General features: G+C 49.1%; 3 protein-coding genes across 3 annotated transcripts; 2 read left to right on the top strand and 1 right to left on the bottom strand.

The window, feature by feature from the left end:
• Positions 1-2,389: 2,389 nt before the first annotated feature.
• LOC101776964 (aluminum-activated malate transporter 1) lies at positions 2,390-4,754 on the top strand. Its single transcript, XM_004975540.2, has 6 exons — positions 2,390-2,778; positions 2,929-3,069; positions 3,273-3,545; positions 3,659-3,771; positions 3,876-4,025; positions 4,122-4,754. Exons 1-6 carry the CDS (start codon positions 2,463-2,465, stop codon positions 4,503-4,505), a joined length of 1,377 nt encoding a protein of 458 aa, XP_004975597.1. The 5' UTR covers positions 2,390-2,462; the 3' UTR covers positions 4,506-4,754.
• Positions 4,755-8,433: 3,679 nt separating this feature from the next.
• Positions 8,434-12,605, bottom strand: LOC101776547 (digalactosyldiacylglycerol synthase 1, chloroplastic). Its single transcript, XM_004975539.4, has 7 exons — positions 11,854-12,605; positions 11,233-11,265; positions 10,616-10,703; positions 10,058-10,533; positions 9,685-9,951; positions 9,263-9,612; positions 8,434-9,160 (listed from the first exon to the last, which is right to left on the bottom strand). Exons 1-7 carry the CDS (start codon positions 12,439-12,441, stop codon positions 8,629-8,631), a joined length of 2,334 nt encoding a protein of 777 aa, XP_004975596.1. The 5' UTR covers positions 12,442-12,605; the 3' UTR covers positions 8,434-8,628.
• A 3,029-nt stretch (positions 12,606-15,634) lies between these two features.
• On the top strand, positions 15,635-16,881 carry LOC101776142 (NDR1/HIN1-like protein 1). The gene is made up of 2 exons (XM_004975538.4): positions 15,635-16,026; positions 16,131-16,881. Exons 1-2 carry the CDS (start codon positions 15,817-15,819, stop codon positions 16,578-16,580), a joined length of 660 nt encoding a protein of 219 aa, XP_004975595.1. The 5' UTR covers positions 15,635-15,816; the 3' UTR covers positions 16,581-16,881.
• The last annotated feature ends 8,374 nt before the right edge of the window (positions 16,882-25,255 follow it).

Genomic DNA, 25,255 nt, shown 5'->3' with positions numbered 1-25,255 from the left:
ACACGGCACACGCCATGACCGGCATGATCATAGTCCAACCAACAACAACAATCCCGAGGTGAAGTCAGAGAAGAGCACTAGCAGCGTCCAGAAGGCTTCTTTTCTGCACCAAAAGGCCACTCCACTACGGTCGTTTTCCGTGCTTGTTTCCACCATCGCATATTGAGGAAGGACGCTACACGCTAGCTAGGGTTTAGCATGCAGCTTAGCTGCCCATGCACATGCGCAGCAGAAAAGTTGCTTCGCAGATGCCGATCGGTGCGCATCTCAGCTATCTGCTGCCACTTTCTCGGCGATCTACACTAGCTGGAATCTTGGGATGAAGAATTGGAAGAGTGAACGGTGAATACGCAATGTGGTAATGATTTTGCTTTTAGACGTAGCCCATCCACTGGTGAGATTTCTTCTAGGATCCTCGATTGGAGGCGACACAGGACGGCATGCAACGCAATGCTACCCTGAGAGCATAATAGAAGCACATATTCTTGGATTCTGCTGCCATGTTCTTGGCTATGCTGATGCTCTCCCTATCTGCTTGTTCTCCGGATCGATGCCGCTGCTACGAACTCGGTCCCTCGTACTGAAAGATTGCGCGGACGTGAGGTCGAAACGACGGTTATCCCATTTCCCACCAGGATAAGGAGAATATATCCGAGGAGACACGAGAGGTGAAGCCAACGGAGAGAGCAAAAGCTTCGCTGCTTCCTGAACCGCTCGATCGGCAGCAAGCTTCGGACTTGTGGTGCTCGCTTGTTGTGTGTGCATGGCAGCTGTTACATGCGCACATATGAACAGATAGACCATATCAATTGTCAATCGTCACTTTTCAAAAAAAAATTGTCAATCGTAAAGGTTTTTGCGCTTTATTTCCGGCAACATCGTAACCCGGCTCGATTGGAGTTGGAGCGATGTTCCTGCTACACTAGGAAAGCTAGAGACAGCTGAATGGATGCAACCCGCTGTATTGCATTATTCAGATAGTGTCCAGTATTCTGTTTTTACTGCTCTATGAGCTGTACAGTGATGGACCGGAGAGACGACGGTGACAGACACAAAGAACAAGTCGCCATCGCGTACGTTGGACCCTGTGTGGGTCAGTGTCTACACCTGGACTGCGACAGGTTGCCCAAGTGTGCCTGCAAGAGACGCAAGGGAACACGTAAACGTACTCGATGCAAAAGAACACAGTGGTGGTGGCGGTCGGCCGCTCAACGGTGGAGAAAATAGCTTAGAGTTTCTCGCGAAGGATGGTCTGCAGATTTTTTTTTCTAAAAAAAAATAATCTGTAGCCTCTGCGACAGCACACATCATGATCTGCTGGTGACAGATTATATTTCATCGAAATGCACCAAACAAAGCTAGTTGATAGGCCCTGGGTCTCGTAGGATGTTATGGAAGCGCGTGCTTGGACTGGGGATTTATTTGTTGGGATTATTCAATGTGATAAGGCCTACCTAAATCCCTGCAGGCCAAAAAAAAAGAGTATACTATGTAGTAGACTGATAAGCCATGCCACGTCTCGATAGCAAGTAGCTGTATAGGGACATGGATACATCAGGCCAACACCTCACGTCCTCTTTGGCCTTTTTTTAAAATGTTGCCACCGAGTTAGTATACGGTGCTTTACATAGCACGAATGGCTTATAAGCCGGCATTTTTAAAACCAAGAAAAGCACTAGCGCCGCTCGCCTTTGTCGGTCCGTACGTCCAAAGTCAGAGTGTGTGATGTCGCGTGTCGTCTGCAGATCATGCATGAGTCATCGTGTATAGGTGCAGTCCTGCCTGCGCTTGAGGATGCGTGCCGCTGAAGCAAAGGCCAAGATCACGATGAGAAGTTTACCTCGTCCGACAGTATCCCAAGTGCAAACATTACAGGTCAAAAGGCAGAGATTATATTGTTATAAACTACTGGTTTGCAAAAGACCGCCGCCTGTCAAGTGTTGCGAGCGTGCGACACGATCACCCCGGCGACGTCCTCGTCACAGCACAAACCAGCAGAAGGTAGCAGTGGCCAAAACGGATGGCGTTCATAAGCTGCACACATCTCTGTACATCACTGGCGGCCTATTCGGCCGACTTGGTGCTCTCCATAGTCCTCGAGCAAGAAAAGGCGAGACCGAGAGAGTGGCAGCAGCCAGCAACGAACCGGTTGAAAAGAGCACGAGAGCACCAGCAGTATCGCGAGTCGCATTCACAGCGAAAAGGCCTGCGCGGCAGGGGGTTATGCTTTTGTTTCCACTATATCCTGTGTAATGTCTGCCGCGTCGCGGTATCCCACTAACTATATCCCCAAGCCGCCGCCGCCGCCGCCCTCGCGTGTCTTCCTCCTCGGCTCCGCTTATATAAGGACCCCCCACCGCCCCTCCTGGTAGCTCATAAACCACACACACACATTCACCACCAGAGCCAGTCTCGTGCACGCACGGCACGGCCCTAGCTACCTCGATCGGCAGACGGCAGCCATGCCTGCCATGGAGGTTCATCAGGTGGTGACGTCCGGCGGCGGCGGCACCGGCGGCTACGTCGAGTTCCTGGTGAGGTGCGCGGAGGGGCTCCTCTCGGCGCTGGGTAAGGTCTGGGGAGCCCTCGCCGGGCTCGGCAAGAAGCTGGCCAAGATCGCGACGGACGATCCCCGGCGGGTGGTGCACTCGTTCAAGGTCGGGCTGGCGCTCACGCTGGTGTCCGTGCTCTACTACGTCCGCCCCATCTTCAACAACTGGGGGCTCTCCACCCTCTGGGCCGTACTCACCGTCGCCGTCGTCATGGAGTACACCGTCGGTAAGCCTGTACGCCACCGTGCATCGCAGTTAGTTGCAGAGATTGATGACGTACGAGACGCATGCAACGTCACGCGTGGACGCGTGGCGCCATGCACCCGTATAGTTTAATTAATGGCTTATTAACGGGTGCGTGTGTGTGTGTTGGCAGGTGGGACGCTGATCAAAGGCCTGAACAGGGCGACGGGGACGCTGGTCGCCGGGTTCATCGCCGTCGGGGCTCACAAGGTGGCCAACCTGGGAGGCAGCAAAGGGGAGCCCATCATACTCGCAACCTTCGTCTTCCTCATAGGTACAGTACCTACTATACCTTCTATACCCATGCAGGCTGATTCCTTGTCTAGCTAGCTGCTTGTCTGTGTAAAGAGAAAGCCAGGCACGCAGGCTAGCTTCTTAGCCGTGTACGGCCGGTACGCTTAGTTACTTTCATGACGAGATCGACATGTCACGATCAGTAAGTGCTTTAATTTAATTAATTCGTTCTCTCTCTCGCAGCGACGGCGGCGACGTTCACACGGTTCATCCCGGCGGTGAAGGCGCGGTACGACTACGGCGTGACCATCTTCATCCTGACCTTCAGCCTGGTGGCGGTGTCGAGCTACCGGGTGGAGGAGCTCATCCGCCTCGCGCACCAGCGCTCCTCCACCATCTTCGTCGGCGTCGCCACCTGCCTCTTCACCACCATGTTCGTCTGCCCGGTCTGGGCCGGCGAGAACCTCCACAACCTCGCCGCCGACAACCTCGGCAAGCTCGCCGAGTTCCTTGAGGGTACGTAGCACCATCCATCCCACTCGATCCTTGGAATATGTACAACGAATCGGATCGGATTCCCATGTCAAAGATAAACTAAATTGTATATATACATGTATTTGTGTGTGCAGGACTGGAGTCCGAATGCTTCGGGGAGAACGCTCCCGGCGAGGATTTGGAAAGCAAACCGTTCCTCCAAGTGTACAAGAGCGTCCTCGACTGCAAGGCCACCGAGGACTCTTTGGTAAGCAGCAATGCACTTTGATGTTGAGCAGCAATAAAGCTCCTGTATCCAGAAACTGGGACGATCCGTTATAATGCATGGCTTCTATTCTTCCAAAACCGCAGGCAAATTTTGCCAAGTGGGAGCCAGGTCATGGCAACTTCTACTTCCGGTACCCATGGGGCCAATACCAGAACATCGGCGCCGTTGCTCGCCAGTGCGCTTCCTCAATGCAGACTCTTGCTTCCTACATCATCACACTCACAAAAGCTCAGGTAATTGCAAATCCAGCCATTTCGCTATAGATCAAAATTAAAGGATTACAGAACCATGTTTACTGATCACTAGCATCATCCTTTTCCTGCTCACAGTATCCTGAAACGAATTTGGAGCTATGCTCGAAGGTTCGAACAGCATGCGGTGAGATGAGCTTGCACTCGGCCAAGGCGCTCCGGGCGCTCTCAGCGGCGATTCAGGCGATGACTGTGCCATCCCCGGCCATGACTCACATGACTGCAGCGATCAGAGCGGCGAAAGGCCTCAAGGCCGAATTGTCGCAGGACGAGGATCTGGCCAAAGTGATGCATGTTGCTGTCATTGCATCTCTCCTCGCAGAAGTGGTTTCTCAGACAAAGAAGATCACAGAATCTGTTGGTAACCTAGCGCAAGTTGCCGGCTTCAAAAGCCCTGAGAACACTGACCAGAAGGATGTGGTTATCATTGTAGATAGTGGAGAGGCAGCGGGACTTGGCTAGTTGGTGCTCTGCATTTCGTATGTAGATACTATCCACATCTCAGGAGCATCTGATGATACAATACTATATTGTGCATAAAGCAAGTGATTAATTATTTGATTTATAAAAGTAATTATGATGCTGAATTGTGATGATAAATGTTGCTTCCGCACAGTTGTACAGACAAAAATAAATATAAACTTCTTGTAAATATCAGGGAGGGAGAATGTACTACCTCTCAATAATGTAAATATCTTGTAAATATAGTAGAACTAAAGAAAACACTGAGCCAAGAAACATAATTCCACGGTGTCCTTCTCGAAAATCCGTGCCCAAGTTGTGACGTTGAAGTAACAGATGTATGAAATTCTCAAAGCATAACAAATCTTGCATGGCATTGCATATCTAGTAAAGAACAGAATGAATTCAAATTGTTTTCATTGCACCGTACACTACAAGAAACCTGTTAATCTATGACGGAAAAATTTCATCACAGATCGCTGACAAACCGTCATAAAGCAGTGTATGTGACGATTTCGCATATCGTCATGTATTAAGCGTCACAAATTACGCCTCGTGACGTTTTTAGCGTAATCGTCACAGATCGAAACAATCCATGACGTTTCTAATTCGTCACAAAATAGCCTCAAGCCCGCTTAGCTCAACCTAAGCCCAACTTTAGTGACGAAAATAAACGTCATAGAAATCATCATAGATTGTATAGCCATGTGACATGGCCGCTGAGATGGATGATGACATGGCTGCTGACATGGATGATGATGATGGCGTGGACAATGACGTGGGTGATGACATGGCAGCTGACATCGATGATGACGTGGCTAATAATGGTGATGTGGCCGATGATGTGGCTGCTGACACATTTGGTAACAGGCTTGTTTGATAAGTGGGCCCAATAATTTCGGCCAATCAAATTTAAGGTACACAGTTCATGTTGATAAAATCGATCCACCAAATTTTAATCATTTTTCTAACCCAATTGGTCCAACAATAAGGCCCCGTTTGGGTCCAAGGAATTGGAATCTATTTAATGGAGTAGGCTAATTTATGTTGGAATGTGGCATTCCACAACTTTCCAAAGTTTAGATATAAGCCTATCTTAAATTCATGGGGTGGGAGATGGAAATTGATTCTATAGATTATGGTTATTAGATGGAATTCAATTCTTATAGCACGCTCTTAGACTCGCTTCTCTATAGTAAAAGTGCAGCATACAAGTATCTCTCCCATATCACCAACTATAATATACAACTATATTCCACATACAATTATATTAGCTTAATTAATTTGTATCTAAATTATGATTATTAGGATGGAATTCAATTCCAATGATCCAAACGGGGCCTAAGCAATTCCAGCCCAATTAACAGGAACAATTACAGCTCAGAATTAATATTAAGAAATTTCAGCCCACAAATAATAGATTAAACATTATCTCATCGCATATAGTACAATAAGTTCCATCTCATCACAGGCAACAACATTAAAGAAAAGAGTGATGCAATAAAATAACCAGAGTATATAACAAGTAATGAAATTGTGGTTCAACTTTCTTGCTAGAATGAATTCAAAAATTTTCATTGCACCCTATGTTTGTAAAGAAACGAAAGGTACTCAGAAGAAATATTAAGATAAATATTGTCTACTTTTCTTCTTTACTGAATATTTATTTTAACCATTTTTGCTTCAGGTAGCCACACAGGAGAAAAAAAATAAGCCACATTCCTAACAGGCTTACAGCCTTAACAAGATTCAATCAAAGTGCAGGCATTGATTAGTATGGGAACTACATAACACTTTGTATGCACGAACTAACCTATTCCAGGAGTAAAAGGTAACATAATTACAGGCAAAGACCACAGAGTACAAAACAACACAACAAATTCCTCGTGGACTGGAACGAGATCCTCTAACTTTCGTTCTCATCGGCAGAGGACGTTCGGCAGCTCCGGAACTTTGATTGAGCATCCGATGGCAAGAAGCAACAATAGAAGAAACAGAATGGATCCCTTGGCCCAGGAGCACAATGCGGCCCAGTCTGGACGCAAGTGTAGGAGGAAAAACGGCGTGAGGCCAACAGAAAAGGGTGCGAGGCTGACGAGAACGGGCGCGAGGAGGAGAGAAGCAGCTGCCGGATGGAAGAGCTGCTGTGCTCTTCAATCTTGTACGTAAGTATTAATCCACCTTCTCCTGCCATCTCTTGAACATGAAAGGATCACTGAGACTGATAGAAGTTCTATCATCAGATTGCTTGAAGCAATCAAACTTTCTCTTTTCTCATTAAAGAAGCAGCTGGTTGATTCTGTATTACGTAGCATTGATATGGAAGAAGAGGCTAACAAAGAGCATCATGCTTTCAATACGTAAGTAATATAACCCCACTTTGTTATTTTCTATGTGACTTCAAATTGGTTTTAGTTGTCCCAAATTCCAATCCCATGTATTGCTACTCCTTACTTGTTCTCTGAAATTGCATCCCCTGCTCATATTATTTTTTTCCATTGCGGAGCTATGCTGCTTAGCTTTGTACCTCATGTTGGCATGGAATTTAGAAATTTGGATGAGGCTTGGGCATTTTGGCTTAGTTATGGTGGACAGAAAGGCTTTGAGGTCAAAAAACGGTACACAAACAAAGACAATCCAATGGGAAGATTACATCATGCTCTTAAAGTTCTTGATTTGATAAGTATTAAGTTATTGCCACCACAATACGTGTTAAAGCGATGGACACGAGAAGCACGGAGTGGAACTATACAAGACAAGTAGGGAAGAAATATAATCGAAAATCCAAATATGGATGCTTTGCTTCACTGCAGATATATGTCTAACAAATTTCTCAATTTGGCATATCAAGCAGCCAACTTTCCTCAATGCACCAAGTTAGTGGATATCACACTTGACATCCTTTGTAAACAAATTGAAGAGATGATCATTGCATATCCAAGCACTTCTGTGAGTCCATCTGTACTTCCCACAAATTCTACTCCACCAAATGATGTGTTGAGTAATGCACGCCTAAAGAAAAAGAAGGTCCAAACAAAAAACTTCAAAGTGAAGAAAAACTTGGCTTGATACGAAGCACAAGTTTAGAAAAAAGAGAGAAAACAAAGCTTCATCACAGTTTGGGAAAGAGGCAAATAATGATGCTGCTCATGCACAGATGCGAAATATTTTAGTGGTATGATCTGCACAATTTTGTTTGTAGTGTTACCATTATGTCCATTATTTCTCAAAGCCCTCCAATTTTGATACAGGAGGGTGGGGAAGAGGCAGGAAGAGGTGAAGCACCAGCACAAGCACAAGCTCAAGCACTAGTTGCAAATGGCACTGATTATAAAGATTCCAGGGGTGAACTTAGCTTCACTCAAATGCTAATGGTAATATTGCTCGTCACATTTTCAATTTGCCATCCTAAATTGCCAAACACATGTGCTACTATCTGAAGTTCGTCTTCCCAACTTGCTGCCTTTTGCCCAGTTGCCCTCCTATGTAGTGATCACTCTTTCTCCGTGGTGGTTCCGGCTTGGCAGCACCGGTGGCCCTCCCCATGGCAGTGCTGCCCCTGGGCGCGCAAAACCCCTTGCCAGTCCCAACCCCAACCGTGGCCTAACCCCTCGGCGACGGTGACGGCGACCGGTTAGAACCACTCCGCGATGGCCGAGGTGATAGGGACGAGCATGACATAGCATCCCGGCGTCGGTGGGCGGTGAAGAGCAAGGTGGGGCACCCGTCGGTGTTGGACGGCGATGAGAGAGCTGCAGCACCCAACGGCATTGATGGCGGCGCGGTGCCGGCGGCGGCGAGATGCCCGCTGCCGGCGCTAGGCAACTGGGTTGTTTAGTTGCTGATGATATTGAGCTGATAAATGGGCCGCATGGTCATGGACTTTTTTATGTATGTGTGTCATCGGAGGCCTGTCGCACGTTCCAGATTAGCCGAACGTCCCTTTGCCGATGAGAACGCAACGGCAGAGGATCTCGTTCCCATGGACCCTACCAATTATCAAGACTCTACACAAGTTCATTCATGCTCCGGTCAATACATGGGAACTGGATCGCTTAATGTGCACATACCTACGGAGAAACATACTTCAACTATACATTAGTTAAATGCAAGCTGGTACACATCACCAGCCATATACAGGGTGCTGAACTTGAGGAGGCAGGAGATTCAAATCCATGCACTGTTGTTTATCATAGTCACGTGTGCCAGGAATCGCTCCTGTCGCCAATCTGAGGATTTCGTTGCCAGTCAGGCAGTGATGAGCAAATGCTAGTCCCCCATCCACCACATCTGACAGCTTAGGAAGTAAAGGTATCTTTCTCAATTTATTTATCTTCCCACCTCGTCCAGGGTGACCATTTGTATTGTTCAGAACTTTGTCCAGCTCTGAGTACTCCATAAACCTCTCAGTCGCCGCCTCCCATGATAAACTGTACCGTTGCTCTGGGGTCAGAGGTTGTGGTTCACTAACCATAGCCTCTTTGACACGAGCAACAAATTCCTCTGAAGTTTTATATGTTAAGCAGTTGGGGAATGACTTGAAAAAATCGTTTGATGGATGATCTGCACAGACTACAAACTTCCCCATAGCAAGAGCCTCAGCTGTTGCTGTGCATAGCACATCACTAACACTTGGATTGATGAAAACCTTATACCTGAAAATTTAACAGACGAAAACAGATAACTGTATCAGCAATCTGCATAGGACAGGACACAGATGAAAGTGAATTCCTTTTAGCAGCTTCCTAGAACCTCACCCGTGGAGTGAATTGTCTGCATGGTCCTTTCCCTTGAAAAAATTGATGCTCAAATCAAATTTTCTAGCAGCAGTCTGAACCGCTTCAGAGTCTTCACCATTTCCATATACATCTATCTTGAAGCCTTCCAGATCTTTTTTGTGTTTTGACAATAAATCTATTAGTTCTCTATAGCCTTTAGCCCACACCATCTTCCCAAGAAAATATGCTCCCTTAAAGAAGACCTTCTGTCCACGCTCCCTATCAGCTGCTATTTTCTCACCGATATTGAGAAACTTTGGATTTACACCATGTACGTTACAAACAACAGACCTTGGTAGATCTTGAGTTGCAGCAGAAAGACGTAAAACCTGCATGCACCCATTATTAGCTGAACTCTAACCAACAGGACTTTAACACAAAATCTGACCTAAACACAATACCTTGTGGCAGTATGCCCTAGTCACCCAGTTGTTGATATGCTTAACAAGGAAAGATTGAATAGCACCATTTTTCTCTCTCTTGATATATTCCAAGTAATTTGTATGAACTACGCCGATGACATGATTGAACTTGTCAGTCCAACGCTTTCCATGATGATACCAGTTGAGATGCTCAGGTTCTTCTAAAATTGCTATGTCTGCTTCTTTTGATGAGATAAACTGGGAAGTATCCCCAGCAGGAATAATGCTGCGGCGCTCTTTTGAAAACTGTAAAAATTACATGTCATGAATTATGAAAATCCCAGGGGAAGCAGGTACTAGGAGTCTAGGACTCAGGATATAAACAACAGGGGCACAAAGATTGGGTGTTTACCTTGCTAGGATAGAAGGATATCTTAAAATCAGCTTCAAAGCCAACTCTTTCCTGCAGCCAGTTCCTTATGTAAATTTCTTGCTCTTCTGGAGAACTGAAGGTGATGTTATTTGGATAAACCAATTCTTGGTCTGACTTACAGAGCCAAGGAACCACCAGCGTCACTTTTTGCTTTGCACTTCTTGCCAGATATGCAGCACGAAACAATGGATTGATTGCTGTCCCTGTCATCCATGGAAGACTTGCTGTGGTGACAATAGCAACATGCCGTCTGTTGTCTGAGATCTTGTATTTTGCAGGGTCATTCCAAAAACCTTCATCTGCATGATAGCCAGTACTTTCTAACACCCTAGCTATTCTTAGATCAAGGTCCTCATTTATGTTCTCAGCTAAGGTTCTATCCTCTGAAAGGGAATGATACATGAGCCGACCATTTCGTTTACTATATAACATCTCCACTAGTTTGTCACATAGATCTGCACAACATTTTAAGACTAAAATGGTCAGTGCCGGGCACCAAGACTCCACATGGTGCAGACTAACAATAATGTTTTATACCTCTTCTTATGCCAAGTTGATCTAAAAATGGACCAGATTGCCGGACTAGATATGCCAGAATTTCAGATAGATCCAGTGGTGGGACTACCTGCATTATATTCCAATACCCACTTTAGAAAAACACACTCTCAACAGTAAGCAATCAGATCAACTAGCAACACAAATTGCATTATCAGTTAATAATCAAAATCACTAAGAAAGTCTGCTTTTATTTAAAGGCTCAAAAGATACATGCCCTGAAAAAAGATAAAGAATTCACTGCCTATGAATTTTAAAGGATTGTTTATAACAGTAATTAGCTGCATTGGCATCTAAATCGAAAAAATATTTGCAAGTTATTTTAGGTCAACCCTGCTTAGTAAGTGTCAATACTTCCTCTGACCTCACTATTTTCTGGAACAGGTTACCATTCAAAAGGAAATTATATCCTCAGACTAATGAAGGTATATCTAGTATAGCCTAGCAGTTTGTAAAATTTGTATACAAATGTGCATATCGGATCCTAATACATCAGAATAAGTAACAAGGAAAATGTATCCAAAAGAAATCATTAGCCGTTCTCTATCTGCACCACATGAACATTTCCAGATGTTATACATTGTTTCCTATGGAATTACCTTGGATTCCTGATAGTCCTTGTTCAGCGATTTCTGCAATAGAGGGAAAGGAGCATCATGAAGCAGTAGTACTTTAATTAACACCAATCAGTTCTAGCATGTATAGCGTGCTCAATAACTGGACAGCTTTTTTTCTCCTTTTGTTAACCCAATTGCTGCAAAAAATTAACCAAATAATTTATTGCTAACAAGAATACATGACAGTTAGGTGTATAAGAAGTTGAGTTGGCATATTAAATGACTGTTAAGCTAAGGTAATCCAGGATGATTTTTCAGTATTATTTTTTAAATATATTTATTAGGATGACTAAGTATACATTTACCTTCACAATACTAAAACAAATGCCAGCATAAGCGGTGTGTTGATGTCTAAAGGTACGCAACTATTGAAATGTTTGGCGTAACTAAATCAAAGGATTAACACAGAAGCTGCTTAGAATTTTTGCTACGGGCGCCAAAGCTTTGCTGCTGAAGTGCTGTTCGTCAGTAATAACATGAGTTATGACATTCAGTTGCTAAAGGTACCCTCATTTTAATTTTCAATTTCCAAAAGAGGTGGTATAAATCCTAAACAAGTACCATGAGTATGCCATCATATCAAATGCAGTGGTTCAAACTTACCAATCTCAACTTAAATTTCTCCACGAACTCGCCGCGGCCATGTAATCCAGCAAACATGTCGCTCGACAGGCTCCGGCGCTCGAACTCCTTGAGCCCGCTCCGTATCATCCTCACCACCTCCCACTCCTTCCTCCCCTCCTCGCTCCGTTCCCCCTTCCGCCGCGCGAGCGTCCACCCCTCGGCGCCGTCCCCCTCGGCCACAATGGCGTTGCGGATGGCCGTAATCGCGGAGAGGTCGACGCGGAGGCTGCTGGCGCCGGGCGGCCACCCGCCGCCGTCGGGCGCCCGCGACGAGTACTGCCTCCGGAGCTCCTGGATCTTCGGCTGGATCCGCTTCCGCACGAACTCGACCTCCGCGATGGGCGCCCCCGCCGCGACGGGCGGCAGCGGGGGCGCGGGCCCCGCGAGCGCCGACGCCGACGCGAGGAGGTGCTCGAGCTCGCGGTCGGCGCGCGCGCGCATGAGCCGCAGGTCCGCGGTCGCCGAGTCCCGCACCTCGCGCCACCCCTTGGAGATGAAGGCGAAGGCGCCGCGATCCCCGCCGGCGCCGCCGCCGCCGCCGATCGGCGGCGTCTCTTCCTTACCCATGATTGTTCGCCTGCTGCGGGCTCGACGCACGCGGGCACGCGCACCGGCTGAGGCTTGGTTAGGGTTTTGGTTCTAGAAGCGCGTAGGAGGAGCGAGCCGCGCGTGAGTTGGGCGGGAGAGGGATGGTTTGGTGTGGTGTGGAAGGAAGACGAAGCCGACGGCGGCGGTGGGGACCGGACGGGGAAGAGCGCGCGGGCGTGGTTCGTGTGACTCCGGCGGGCCGGGCCCGGTGTCAGGGACGGAGGGCGTGTGGTGTGTGGTGGCTGGTGACTTGGCACGGTGCTTGGTCGACGTGGGCCCCTGGGTTACGAGGGGAATATGCTTGCGTGGATACGGCCGAGCCTCGCCTACTGACTGGCTAGGTTTGTGCGGCTTGCCTGTTGTCTCGGTGGCTTGGGCCTTGGGTGTGAAAAGCACTTTCTTTTTTATTTCCTTTGTGAGGAAAAATTTGTAGATGTTTCTAGATTGGCTTTCATTTTACTACTTTATTTTAGAGGGAAAAAAAGCACATCTTTTTCTTCTTTATGGGTCATCCTTTTTCTCATTCCTGCTGTGATTGGTAGGTATCTTGAGTCACTTATTTGAAGGTGCTATAAAAAAAATATTTAGATTTAAAAGGACTCAAAATTTCGAAAACATTATCTGCAGCGCGCTCAACATGGGCTTCATTTCTGACTCTTGCAGATCACACCAGTTTGAGACCACCTTACTCACACAAATCTTGAGTGACCCAGTGGACCGACGACCAACGAACAGTGTGAACGACATGGGCTTTCCTGAGCCTTGGACATCGCTTCCTGCCCACCCGTCCTCTTAAAATAAAAAAGAAAGGAAGGAAGGAAGGAAATCCCTGCCCGCCACGAAAGAAGAGCACAGTTCACAGATAGAAGAGTCTCTAATCCAACTAACTGGTCCAGAACTGAATGATTAGTCTACAACACATATTGTGGCCCGACCTCACTCACCTTCCCGATGCAAGATAATGGAGCGCGGAAAGGGCCTCAACAATGAACAAGCAGGTCCATCAAATAATTCTATACCCTTTGCAGCACCAACCAACCCTGGACGACCCAAATAATTCTATACGCTTTCCCCTCTACCAACCGTAAAATGGCACACACACTCCATCCCTGAGTCAGTCAGAGAGATTCTTGGCCCGGCAACGCTAGCTCCGTTCACCAAACAGAACAAGAGAAGATCGGACGGTAGGTGGCGTACTCCATCACAGAGGGCGCACTTGCCTGCAATTCGCTTAATCGCTCTATGCGCAGCCAAAACAGGTGTGCGATTAAGCTACGCATATGCAGGGTAGCAGGAATTGCTCTGCTCTGTACTTCCAAACTCTGATGGTCCTGAATGTAATGTATTCAATATTCATGCGATGGGCCTGGAGGTACGGTAGGTAGCATGTGCCACTAGGCGTATGTATACATGAAGCATCCTGTTTTTCTTGATTTTTTTTTTTTTGGTGGGGGGAGGGGGACTGAATGGAAATGGTACAGTGCGGCGTGGTTTCAACTCTCCAGTTACAGTTTGCAGCTCGTCTTACTTCCAGGCTAAGTCAGTTTAAAGACGAAGAGCGTCCACCCTTGCGCAATGACTTTGCGAGGCTGCCTCCTTTATGTGCCTTTTTGCCCCCCACTCTTGTGGGAGAGATAAAAGGTAATTTCTCGGATTTTTTTTTCGGCGCGGATTTACCCATCAGATCCTCTCTTTCTTCTTCTTTTATGGCAAAAGAGACGGCCTTTTTCAAGTCACGCTGACTCACGGGCACTTTTAACGACTACGTAGGAATGGAAGAAAATGAAATGATCCAAAAGCCCCTTTCCGCAACCTTGTGTGTGTGCAAGCTTTTGATCCTAAAGCTTTTGGTAAAATAACACGGCGCTATCCAACAGTAAGGATATACAATAAATCCATGCTCCCTTTCCTTTCGTTCCCCAAAGCTTAGCATCGTTCACTCGAGCCTCCGAGCTAACATACATTCATTCAGGGGAAAGACAGCAAGCAGCCTTACTCTGAATCGATATATTCTCGCTCGATCTGATGGAAACCAAAGCTTAATTACAAATGGTTGGTGTTCCTGATTAGCTCGCGGGAGGCAGATCAAATGGTGTGATTAGTTGGAGGACAGGCTGGCATGGTGGCGCGCTGAAACAGGCGGTGCCATAGGGCACGGGGCGGTGGGGGTGGAGATCCACGAGATAAGGAACGGAGGGCACACCGGCCGAACGCACCCTTCGCGGGCGTCGTCGTGCGTGCGCGCGCCCCTGTTTTGTTCCTTCAGCGCTGCTGATGAGATGATGCTCTGGGGGCCGGCCGTCTCTTGGCATGGCCCAGCCGCGCGCGTGGCCGTGACACGACGTCGCAACCGTCGACGGCGCACGCAAGCTTGCGTGCTACGCACCACCAACCCTCCCCACTCCGGCCGGCTCTCCCCGGCACGGGCCGGTGCCGGTCGGTGGATAGATCGATCGATCGGCGCGCGTGGCCGGGGGCGCACGAGGCAGCGTGTGCGCCGACGACCCTCGGGATCGCCGTGCGCCGCCGCTGCCCTAGGCCGTAGCGCTGCGCTGGGATGGGAGAAAACGGGACGAGCAGATCCAGAGCGAAATCTCTCGCGCGTACGCGCTCGTGCGGCCTCACGAACTAGTCGCGAACATGGAACACCACACATTTGGGGTTCATCCGTTGGGACCGGCCGGTCAACCGTAGAAGAATCACAAGCTGCAGTAATTCTTCTTCTTCTTTAGCAGAGTTCTTTTTTAGCAAAGCGTGTAGTCACCTATATGAAACATTTCGATTCCTCGGCGGCACAGGTCAATGGCAGAAAGAATATTCGGCTGAGAGTCAGCTGCTGGTAGTCTCAACGTGCACATGCCAGAAGGCCAAGAAGCGTCCCCAGTTGACCAGCTGAGATGGAGTGAACCTCAAGCACCAGCGAGCTCATCGGTATTCAGTAGTAGGTAATACTCGTTCTTCGGCCGCGAATCTCAAATCAGATGCACATGCACTAGCTCACAACTGATAGGCAACCTCCATGCTCCGGGGGGCCCGGGAAGAAACCGAAGAATCTTCGTGAGGTGTGCTGTACCTTTCCTCGCCTCCATCCCAAAACAAGAGCCCTTTTTAAAAATAAAAAAAACACACCGCACCGCCTCTAGTTTAGTCGAGTTGTTGGAGTAATTAAAAGGCCACCCACACTCGCGCCACCACTTTAGCCTCCCACTGCCCACATGCGCGCACAGTCCTCCTAGCTTATCCAGCGAGCTGCTGAGCAGAGCCGCGAGAGCTCTGCCATCAGTCTCGGTTTCCCTTCAGACCAGCACTGAGCTGAGCTGAACCCAGTCGATCGGCACTCCGCAGCAGGTCGCCATGAGCAAGGAGAAGCACCACCGCGACTGGATCCTCCGTCGCTGCTGCGGCTCCATCTGCGCCTGCTTCCTCACGCTCGCCGCCGTCGTCGGCTTCATCGTCCTCGTCATCTACCTCGCGCTCCACCCTTCCAAGCCCTCCTTCTACCTCCAGGACGTGCAGCTCCGCTCCATCGACCTCAGCGACCCGGCCATCTCCCTCAACCTCCAGGTAACGTGTATGCATACTCGCACATTCGGGGAACGTTGAGCTCTGCAGCTAGCTACATGGACGATGCCGACGAAAAACCTTGCTGTTGTTGGCAATGGCCGCAGGTGACGATCGCGTCGCGGAACCCGAACGAGCGCGTGGGCGTGTACTACAAGACCCTGGACGCGTTCACGACGTACCGGGACGAGCCGGTGACGGTGCCCGTGTCGCTGCCGTCGATCTACCAGGGCCACAAGGACGCGTCGGTGTGGTCCCCCGTCATGTCCGGGGACGCCGTCCCCGTGTCGCAGTACGTGGCGGACGCCATGAGGCAGGACATCTCGGCCGGGTACGTGCTCCTCCACGTCAAGCTGGAAGGCCGCGTCAAGTGGAAGGTCGGGAGCTGGGTCTCCGGCGGGTACCACCTCTTCGTCAACTGCCCCGCCCTGCTCGCCACCTCGGGCGCCGCCGTGGGAGGGGCGTTCGCCGTCAGCGGCGCCGCCGTCCCCGCCGGCGTCAACACCACCGTCTCCCTCAAGTTCACCCACCCCGCCGACTGCACCGTCGACGTCTGAATCTTCTGACGGGCCGGGCGTCGGGCGTACGAGGAGCCATCTATCCCACGCGTCTCGCTAGCTAGCGCGTAGCTATCGAGCAATCTTGTAGCATGCAGTTGAAGAAATGTTCTTATTATTATTCCCCCTTCCGAACCTGTGCAGAATAAATTAATTAAAGCTACTACTCCATATATAAAGTGTCTCGTAGATTTTCTATTATACAATTTCCACCAGAATAGAATTTTATCATTTCCATCACATTGTAAAATTATTGAGCCTAGTTACTTCATATCATGCATCTTTGAGGTTTTTGTTTTCCCGTTACGGTCTCTTCGAGTGTCCAGTGTCCACTGATCGAGCTGTGCTTAGCTTGCCTATAACATCAATAACATGGGCATGTCCCCGTATGGCCGTATGGATGAGACGTCACAGTTTTCAACGCGAGATAGATGCAGGTACGTGTGCCGTTATCTAGAGCCCGTACAATGTACACCCTCCTCTTTAATTTTTTAATTTCATAGGTATTATTATGCCTATAATTTGGAACAGAGGAAGTAGAAATGATTCATCGGAAAGGAAGAATGGAACGGCCGGATTTGAGAGGTGGAGAGCGACGCGCCACCAGCTAGCTAAACTACGTGCCAAGGTCGATCGGGCGTGGCACTGGTTTGGCCGCGCGTCACGTCAGGCTGTCTGTACAAATCGGGCAGATATATACTATATAATTAAAGTCCAATAAGGTTATAAGGCCCTTGCAATGAAGGATTTTGCCAATGAAGTGGATTCCGTATGTAGAAAACGACCGGTCACAGGCGCCCAACACACAGATGGATGGACCGAGACTGATCGACCGGCACGGAACGATCGATCCAGCACCATCCGTGTTAATGTTATGAGCCTGAAAACTCAGCTCGCGCCGACACCGGCAGCGGCTGTGGCGGCAAGCACTCGCGCGCGCGCCACGGGACATGTCGAGACGATCGATCCGCGCGTGCCACGCCAGCAAACGGCGCATCTGCAAACATGGGCTGTAATTGTCGTCGAGTATACAATGGAGGATGGGCTGCACAAGGCTTGAAGCCCAGATCAGGCTAACGTAGCTGTAACCCAAAAGTAATAGTGACATAGCAGGCGCAGCCCGTTCCAGCGTTTAGCAAGCAATGCTTGGATGGGCCATGGAAAAGGTTAAAGATACTTAAAATCGCGTTATTTCGTTCCAACAAAAAAATAATCCTCTAATTATGCAAACCAAAACTAAGAATTGTGAGGCTTGTTAGCAGCAACAACGTTTTCTCCATATGGGTTTTACGTCACCTCCATTGTTCACGTCATACAACTTGTTTCTCACTGCGCCACGTCGTACAACTTGTTTCTCACTACGCCCTCCAAAACATCCTATTTATGGACTGGCCTATGCCCGTTGAACTTTTTTTTTTCACAACCCTGCCTTAACATGTTTTTCATTATAAGAGGGAAAGAAGAAATACAGCATAGCGAGTGGAAGTCATCGGAATTGATGACTTAGCTCAAAGAGTCAGCTGTCAGGTGACCTTCAGCGATGCACTTTAGCACCTTGCTCTCCAAGAACATGAAGAGCTAGATTTACCATCGATCGCAACGAAAATGAATCCATCTATTAAAAAGCCCTACTTTCCTCACTTCCGATGGCTAACACACAAGAGATAATAAGTTATACTGGTTCAGGAAGATTCATACATCCAGTTTCGACAGAAGTCGTGTTCCTTGGATCAAGTGCACTGGACTTACAATGGGGTGCTTGAAACCAAGCGTTCGTGCGATGTGTCGGTTTACGTGTTCAATGTGAGAGAGAATGAATGGAGGTCTGGTTCCCTTTACATAGGCCAAGAACCAAGTGACAACGTTAAGAAATGGAGGGGGTCCCCGACCTTAGAGGTCGGGGGTTGCGGCGTGGTTGGATCTTCCTTGCACCAAGAGGCTTCCCTGTCCTATCCCCTGGCTGGTTGTGGGCCTCGCACGTCCTGTATAGTGGCTTCTGTGCGGCATGGAGCTTGCTCTGTGGCGTGCTCCTGTCCCGTTGACGAGACGGGTGCTGTTGTTGTTGTCCGTACTGGTGATGAATGGGCGTGCCGCTCGTCCCGACTTTCCCCGACCTCTTTAGTGCGCTCACGGCCGCTCCTCATCGTGATGTCTGTCGCTGGGTCCCACCTCACCTGCGGGGACCGTACTGGGTCTGGCGCGGTGGCATGGCCTTGATCTTGACGAGTCTCCTTGACGGCGAAGGCGATGATGACGCCGGGGTGCGTACGGTCGCACGTGGCCTCATCCTGCAAGCCGTCCTGGACGGTCCGAATGGTGTAGCCTCACCCTCAGACCTCCTGGTTAAAGGTCGGCTCCCCTTGCCCGGTCATATCTCCGGTGTGGGGTGGTAGGGGGGCCACGTCCCGTATTTAATGCCTCTCGTATGGCGCATGTCTCCCTGAGTCAAGGAGTGAGTGAGACGTTGTGGGCCCCTTGCGGGCCCCACCCCCGAGTTGGCTAAGCCGACGAGTCATGGCTCTTGGCTTCCCATCAAGGGAGGTCGGGTGGTGGTCCGTAACGTTATCTGGGCTGTTTCCATGATACTTCCAACTGTTGGGCATTTGGGCTTTTGGTGCCTAATCGCCCTAAGCCATTTCCTGAGGGTACCCTGGAACCCGTCAATCACCATCTATAATGTACTAATGTATCTAATTCAATGCCAACGTGTAATGTCTTGCAAATGCATTATTGACCGCTAGTACAAAATTACACCCATACATGAAGTACAATCAACAAGCCTAAAGCCCTAATCATAAACGAAACAAGAAACATGAAAACAACTCCCCTTACGTGGAGTTAATAATTGGAGCAATCGATGGAATCTACACCGCCAACAACAGTATGATTTCTCGTGACGACGTCTTCACATATCATCAGGGTGATCACCCTGCTCGTCGTCGTTTGCCCACGCGTTGCTGAAGTTGTCGCGTATCACCGCTGTCGCCATGTGTGTAGCAGTTTGCCGACGCATCAACGGTTGTGGCTGCATCGTTGTCGTTTAGACGAGGCTCTTGTATATCTTCCGGAAGACAGATAAGCAACTCATCTCTTTAATGCTTATATTAAGTTGATGTACAATGTTCCATCAACTGTTGACATTCATCAACTTTTTTAAAAAAAAACTGATTTAACTCTTACTAATATTTTTTTTACTTTGACCAACATTTTTTATATGTACCACATTTTTTTAACTTTTTTACATTCACCAACATTATTGCTCAATAATTTTTTACATGCACCAACTTTTTTTTCACTAGCCAACATTTTTTCTCTATATTTTTTTGACATTCACCAACTTTTTTCCATCAAAAATGTTGAGATAATTCATCTAAAATGTTAAGATTGTTCGTTAGACTGCTATCTATATACAGAAAGATCAAAGATAGATAGGAAATCTGTCCTTTGGACTGCCAATTAAGGATGGTAGCGGATCGGGTTGGGGTGGATATCCACGGGTTTTGGGTCCGTGGGTTTCGATTTTGGTTCCTAGTTTTTGCCCACGGATTTGCGGGTTCGGATACTCGAAATACTGCGGGTTTAGGATGGATTCTTAAATTCACCTGTGGAGCTCCATCGGAGCCCCGAAACATTCAGCCCACTAGAAGTCCACCTAGCAACCCTAGGTATATAAGTCTAAATCCTTGCTCCATCCCCATCCAGTCCGCCCGCACGGCCGCACCCCCGTCACCAAGGCACCCCGCCGTCCCGCACACAGCCGTGCCGCCAACCTCGCCCGGCGCAGCGACCGCTGGCCGCACGCCCACATCCAGTCCGCTCGGCGCCTCCAGTCTGCCCGCACAGCCGCACCCCCGTCCCCCAGGCCCCCCGCCATCCCGCACCCAACCGCGCTGCCAACCCCGCACTCTTATTCGTAGTAATGTTCATGTTCTATTATTTGTTCGCAGTCTGGACTGTAATATGTGAGCTGTACTGAACTTGGGTTGCTTCTCCAGTTCTACCTTTATGGCGTTGCTTTTTTTAATAATCTCTGAAATCTAGACAATGTCTTTGTTGTATGTTGTCCTTGTTAATTTATTGCAATATTCTCAGGTTTCGGTTAATCCATCGGGTTTCAGGGATCCGCGGGTTCCAGTTTCAAGGATGGATTTTCACACGAATCGGTATTCGGGACGGATTCGGGTTTTAAGGGCCTGTTTGGTAGAGCTCCACGCAGCTCCAGATCCTCAAAAACAGCTCTGCTCTAGATTTTTTCAGCCAAACGGTTTTAGATCCAGCAACTCCACCACGGATCTGCTCCATGAAAACGGTGGATCTACCCCCAGATCCATGGATTTGGTGGAGCACCTCAGGGGGTGCTTCACGAAATCAAATTTGGTGGAGTTGGAGGAAATTACCCACCACTGCCACTCATTAGTGGAAAATGACCGGTTCGTTCTATTTCTTCACAGCTTCCTCTCGCGCTGCCATGGTCGCGCCCCGCTCACCGCAGCCCCGCCGCGCCCCGCCCGCCGGACCGCCACCCCGTACCCGCTGGAGCACCGCCCCGCCCGCCGGAGCGCCGTCTCACTTCGCCGGCAGCCCGCGCGCCCCGCCCGCTCGAGCGCCGTCCCGCCCGCTGGCGCCCCATCCCGCACCCGCCTGCCTGGCCACCGGCGGGGCCGCGCCTGCCAGCCCGCCGCCTGCCGGAGCGCCATCCCACCCGCCGGAGCCCCACCCCACACCCGGCCGCCGGTGAGGCCGCGCCCGCCCGCCGCCCCGCTTCGCCCGTCGGAGCACCGCCCCGCCCGCCGAAGCCCCGCCCCGCACCTGGCCGCCTGGCCGCCGGCGCGGCCGCGCCGGCGCGCGCGCGAGGTCGCCTGGCCGCCGGCGTGGCCGCGCCCGCTAGCCCGCCAGCGCGCGCGAGGCCGCCGGCGAGGCCGTGCCCGCCAGCACCTGAACCATGTGTGCAACAGCATGAGGAAGGAGATATTTTTTTTATTCTGATGAATGGGCCCAAATTGCCAGTGAGATAAAGACAAGAATGGAGCTGTACCAAACGCTTTTTGAGATATTAGATCCACGGTGGAGCAGCTCTATGGTGGAGCTAGCTGGATCTATGAATTTGGAGCTATTTTTTCAGAGCTGGAGCTCTACCAAACAGGCCCTAAGTTCAGGTTTTGATTTTGGGTGCCCAAATACTTCACCTGATCCGAACCCGTCCCGTTGCCATCGAATTCTTCGGTTAGCCAAATAATCGGCGAGGATTTTGGCTGCCCGCAACTCGCCCTTGCGTGGGCGTAAAATACTACTGGGTGTGGGCGTGGGACGTTGGCACGACAACGATTGGCGTTGATCCAAACAAAAAATTGGTCGGGCTGCCATCGGTGTCAATCCAGAAACGCCCTAAAGATCCTTAGGGGGTGTTTTCTTCCCGTGTCTTATTTTTAGCACGTGTCACATCGAATGTTTAGATACTAATTAGGAGTAGTAAACGTAGATTATTTACAAAACCAATTACATAAGTGGAATCTAAACGGCGAGACGAATCTATTAACCCTAATTAAGTCTAATTAATCCATCATTAGCAAATATTTACTGTAGCAACACATTGTCAAATCATGGACTAATTAGGCTTAATAGATTCGTCTCGCCGTTTAGATTCGTCTTATGTAATGGGTTTTGTAAATAGTCGACGTTTAATACTTCTAATTAGTATCTAAATATTCGATGTGACGGGTGCTAAAGTTTAGTCAGTGGAAGAAAACAGGCCCTTAAAATCGTGCTATTTCGTTCCAAAAAAATATCTCTAACTCTGCAAACCCAGCAGCAACGACAGTTTTCTGCAGATGGATTTTACTTTTACATCACCTTCATTGTTCACCCCATACGACTTGTTTCTTACTCCGCCTCTCGCAGAAGCCATGCATTTTATGGTCCTATTTGTGCGGACAGACTGCTGCCAGCTACCCTTCAGCGATGCTATGGCACCTCGCTCTGCACAAGCATCCACTTTAATGTGAAAAAAACAAAAGAAATATAGCAAATTTCAGAGCAAATAAACTCTACCAAGCCATCTAACGTATCCAAGAACATGAAGAGCTAGATTAACCATAGATTGAAACGAAAATGAATTCATCGCCACCTAATGTATGTATTTGGATGCTAATGTTGTAATGTCACTGCAAAAGCATTAATGAACTGGATAAAAATTAATGAATTCAATAGGGAGACTGACTGGTAGTAAGGCTAAAGCTCTAAGCATGAAGGAAGCAAGAAACCTGAAAACAACTTTCTTACATGGAACTAATGATCGGCACCGCCACAAGCAGTATGACTTCTCATCGTTGCGACGAGTCGTCACATGTCATCAGGGTCACCCCGCTCGTCGTCGTTCGCCCACGCATTGCCGAAGTCATCGCGTATCATCACTGCCGCGCCGCGTGTTGCAGCTTGCCGACGCATCGCCGATTGCGACTGCATCGCGGAGAACTGCGGCTGCGTCGCGGAGAGTTGTGGCGGCACCGGTGAGAACTGCGGCCGCATCGCGTGAAATTGTGGCGGCGTCGCGGCGAGCCAGGCCATCGCCGGTGGCCAGGCGGCGCCGTGAGGGCCTTGCGGGTGCATCATGTCGCCGCGCGCCCTCCCCGGTTGCTGCCGCGCCGCGTCCAGATCGGTTACCCCACGGGGCGAGGCGGCGGCGCGGCCATGCTGGCTAGGGTTCGGCGTCCGGAACAACCGGAGGCCGCCGCGCTTCGCCTGCCGGTACGACTCCAGCCGCCGGCGCAGGACCTCGAGCTCGACGGCCGTGTCCATGAGCTGGGCCTCCAGGTCCTCGATCGCGCCGGCGCAGCCGCGCACGGGGTCCGCCAGCCGCATCCTGGACTCGTACACGACGCTGCGCACGCACGCGTCCCACCGCGGCGGGGGCACCTCCCGGAGGGTGCGCAGCAGGTTCTTGACGCCGAACACCCGGAGCACGCTCCGGAATTTGTCGGGGTCGCTGGCCGGGAAGTAGGGCGCCAGGATGCACCCCGCTGAGCACTTCTGCCGCTTGTGCTTGCACGCCGCGCACCCGGGCGGCGTCGGTGGTGGAGCCGACGCGCCGCCGCTGCCACGGGCCGGGGGAGGGGGCGTGGGCGTGGATGAGGACGAGATGATGCTGCTGCTGCCAGCGGCCGGGGCCGAGGGCGATGAGCTACCGTCCGACGACGGCGAGTCGGGCTCCGAGGAAATCACGCCGCCGGATGGCGGTGGCGGAGACCAGGTCGGCGCCGGTGGTGCGGACATGCTGGTCCGCGTCCAGCGGCAAGGTCGGCGGCCTTACGAGAATTGACAAACGGTTTGGACGGCGAGGTAGGCCGGCGTATATATATTGTGGCACGATTGGTCTCGAACGAAACTATCACAAAGGGATTTGGGTGGATCGATCCGCAGGGGGGAGAAGGACGCTGTATCACGGCCCTGTGTGCTCAGGTGTTGAATCTGCGTGATGGATCTCAGGATCTGCCAATAACGAATGGTACACCAGGACACGATGACCGTCGGTTGGCTGAATTTTACGAAAGCAAAAGTTTTAAGGAAGATTCGCTAGTGTTAGTGGGCCGGATTTGTAGGCTTTTGGTTTGTGGGCCAAATTCGTGGACTGTTTTTTTCTCTCCACATTATTTGTTGCCTCTTTTCGGGTTTAACCGAGGGGCTTTTGCTTTCTGGGCCTTATTCGTGGGCTTTTCCTTTTATTTTTCCTCTCTCCAGGATTTGATTCTCTTCGAGCACTTGTTATTGATTTCATAAGTTAAGTTAAATTTCGTTTAACTCAGCTTAGATAATAGCTAACTAGGAATTGTAGTTTGATACTTTGTTGAAATTTAATTATTCAATATATAAAAGAATTGTTAGGCACCCAGGTCCTGAAATTCTAGTACCCAAATTTGTTTTAATATTGTAGAAAAAGAATGCAATTGTAGCAGAGTGCTCAGCACATCTCTACTCAATATATCTTTTAGAAGAGCTCTATTCGCGAACAAATTAGTTGAGTGGCATAGCCTTGTTTCGAAACTAGTACATGTTAATTTAAATGATCGTACATATTTATTTGTGTGGGATCTCCATAATAATGGTTTATTCACAGTTAAGCATATAGTAAATAATGGGATTAAAGTTACATAGAAAATTTGGCTATGAAGATTCCTCTCAAAATAAATATTTTCACGTGGTATCTTAGAAAGGGAGTAATTCTAACCAAAAGACAATTTAGCTAGGAGGAATTGGAATGCATGAAAGTTTTTTTGTTTTTTATTAGACCAGAAACCATCCAGCATCTATTTTTCGAATGAAATTATGCCAAATTTTTATGGTGTGTGCAATACGTATTGTGTTTGGGATCTCACCAACACAAAACAGCGATGACTTTTATTGATGTTGGTCTAAACTTGGGAGCTACAAGCACAATCTAATGTTATTGACCGATTCTCCTTCTATGAAGGAAGCTAAATCCGGGACTTTTCCGTTATCTAAAAAATTGTTCAATATTTGCAAAAAGTGCGATCAACGTGATAATTTTCTATGTTCAATTTACAATGGTAGTTTCAAACGATTGCACATTTGCTATATTTTGCGTGCATGTGTTTAATACTATTAATTCATGGCCAGAAATAGTGTTTTGGCAATCGTGTAGCAGTTTAAAACAGCACTTG

The sequence above is a fragment of the Setaria italica genome, chromosome VII, assembly GCF_000263155.2.
Source record: "Setaria italica strain Yugu1 chromosome VII, Setaria_italica_v2.0, whole genome shotgun sequence".
In the NCBI taxonomy this organism is placed as follows: Eukaryota; Viridiplantae; Streptophyta; class Magnoliopsida; order Poales; family Poaceae; genus Setaria; species Setaria italica.
Note: the sequence above shows the minus strand (reverse complement) of the source record. Positions and strands in the feature narration are given on the sequence as shown.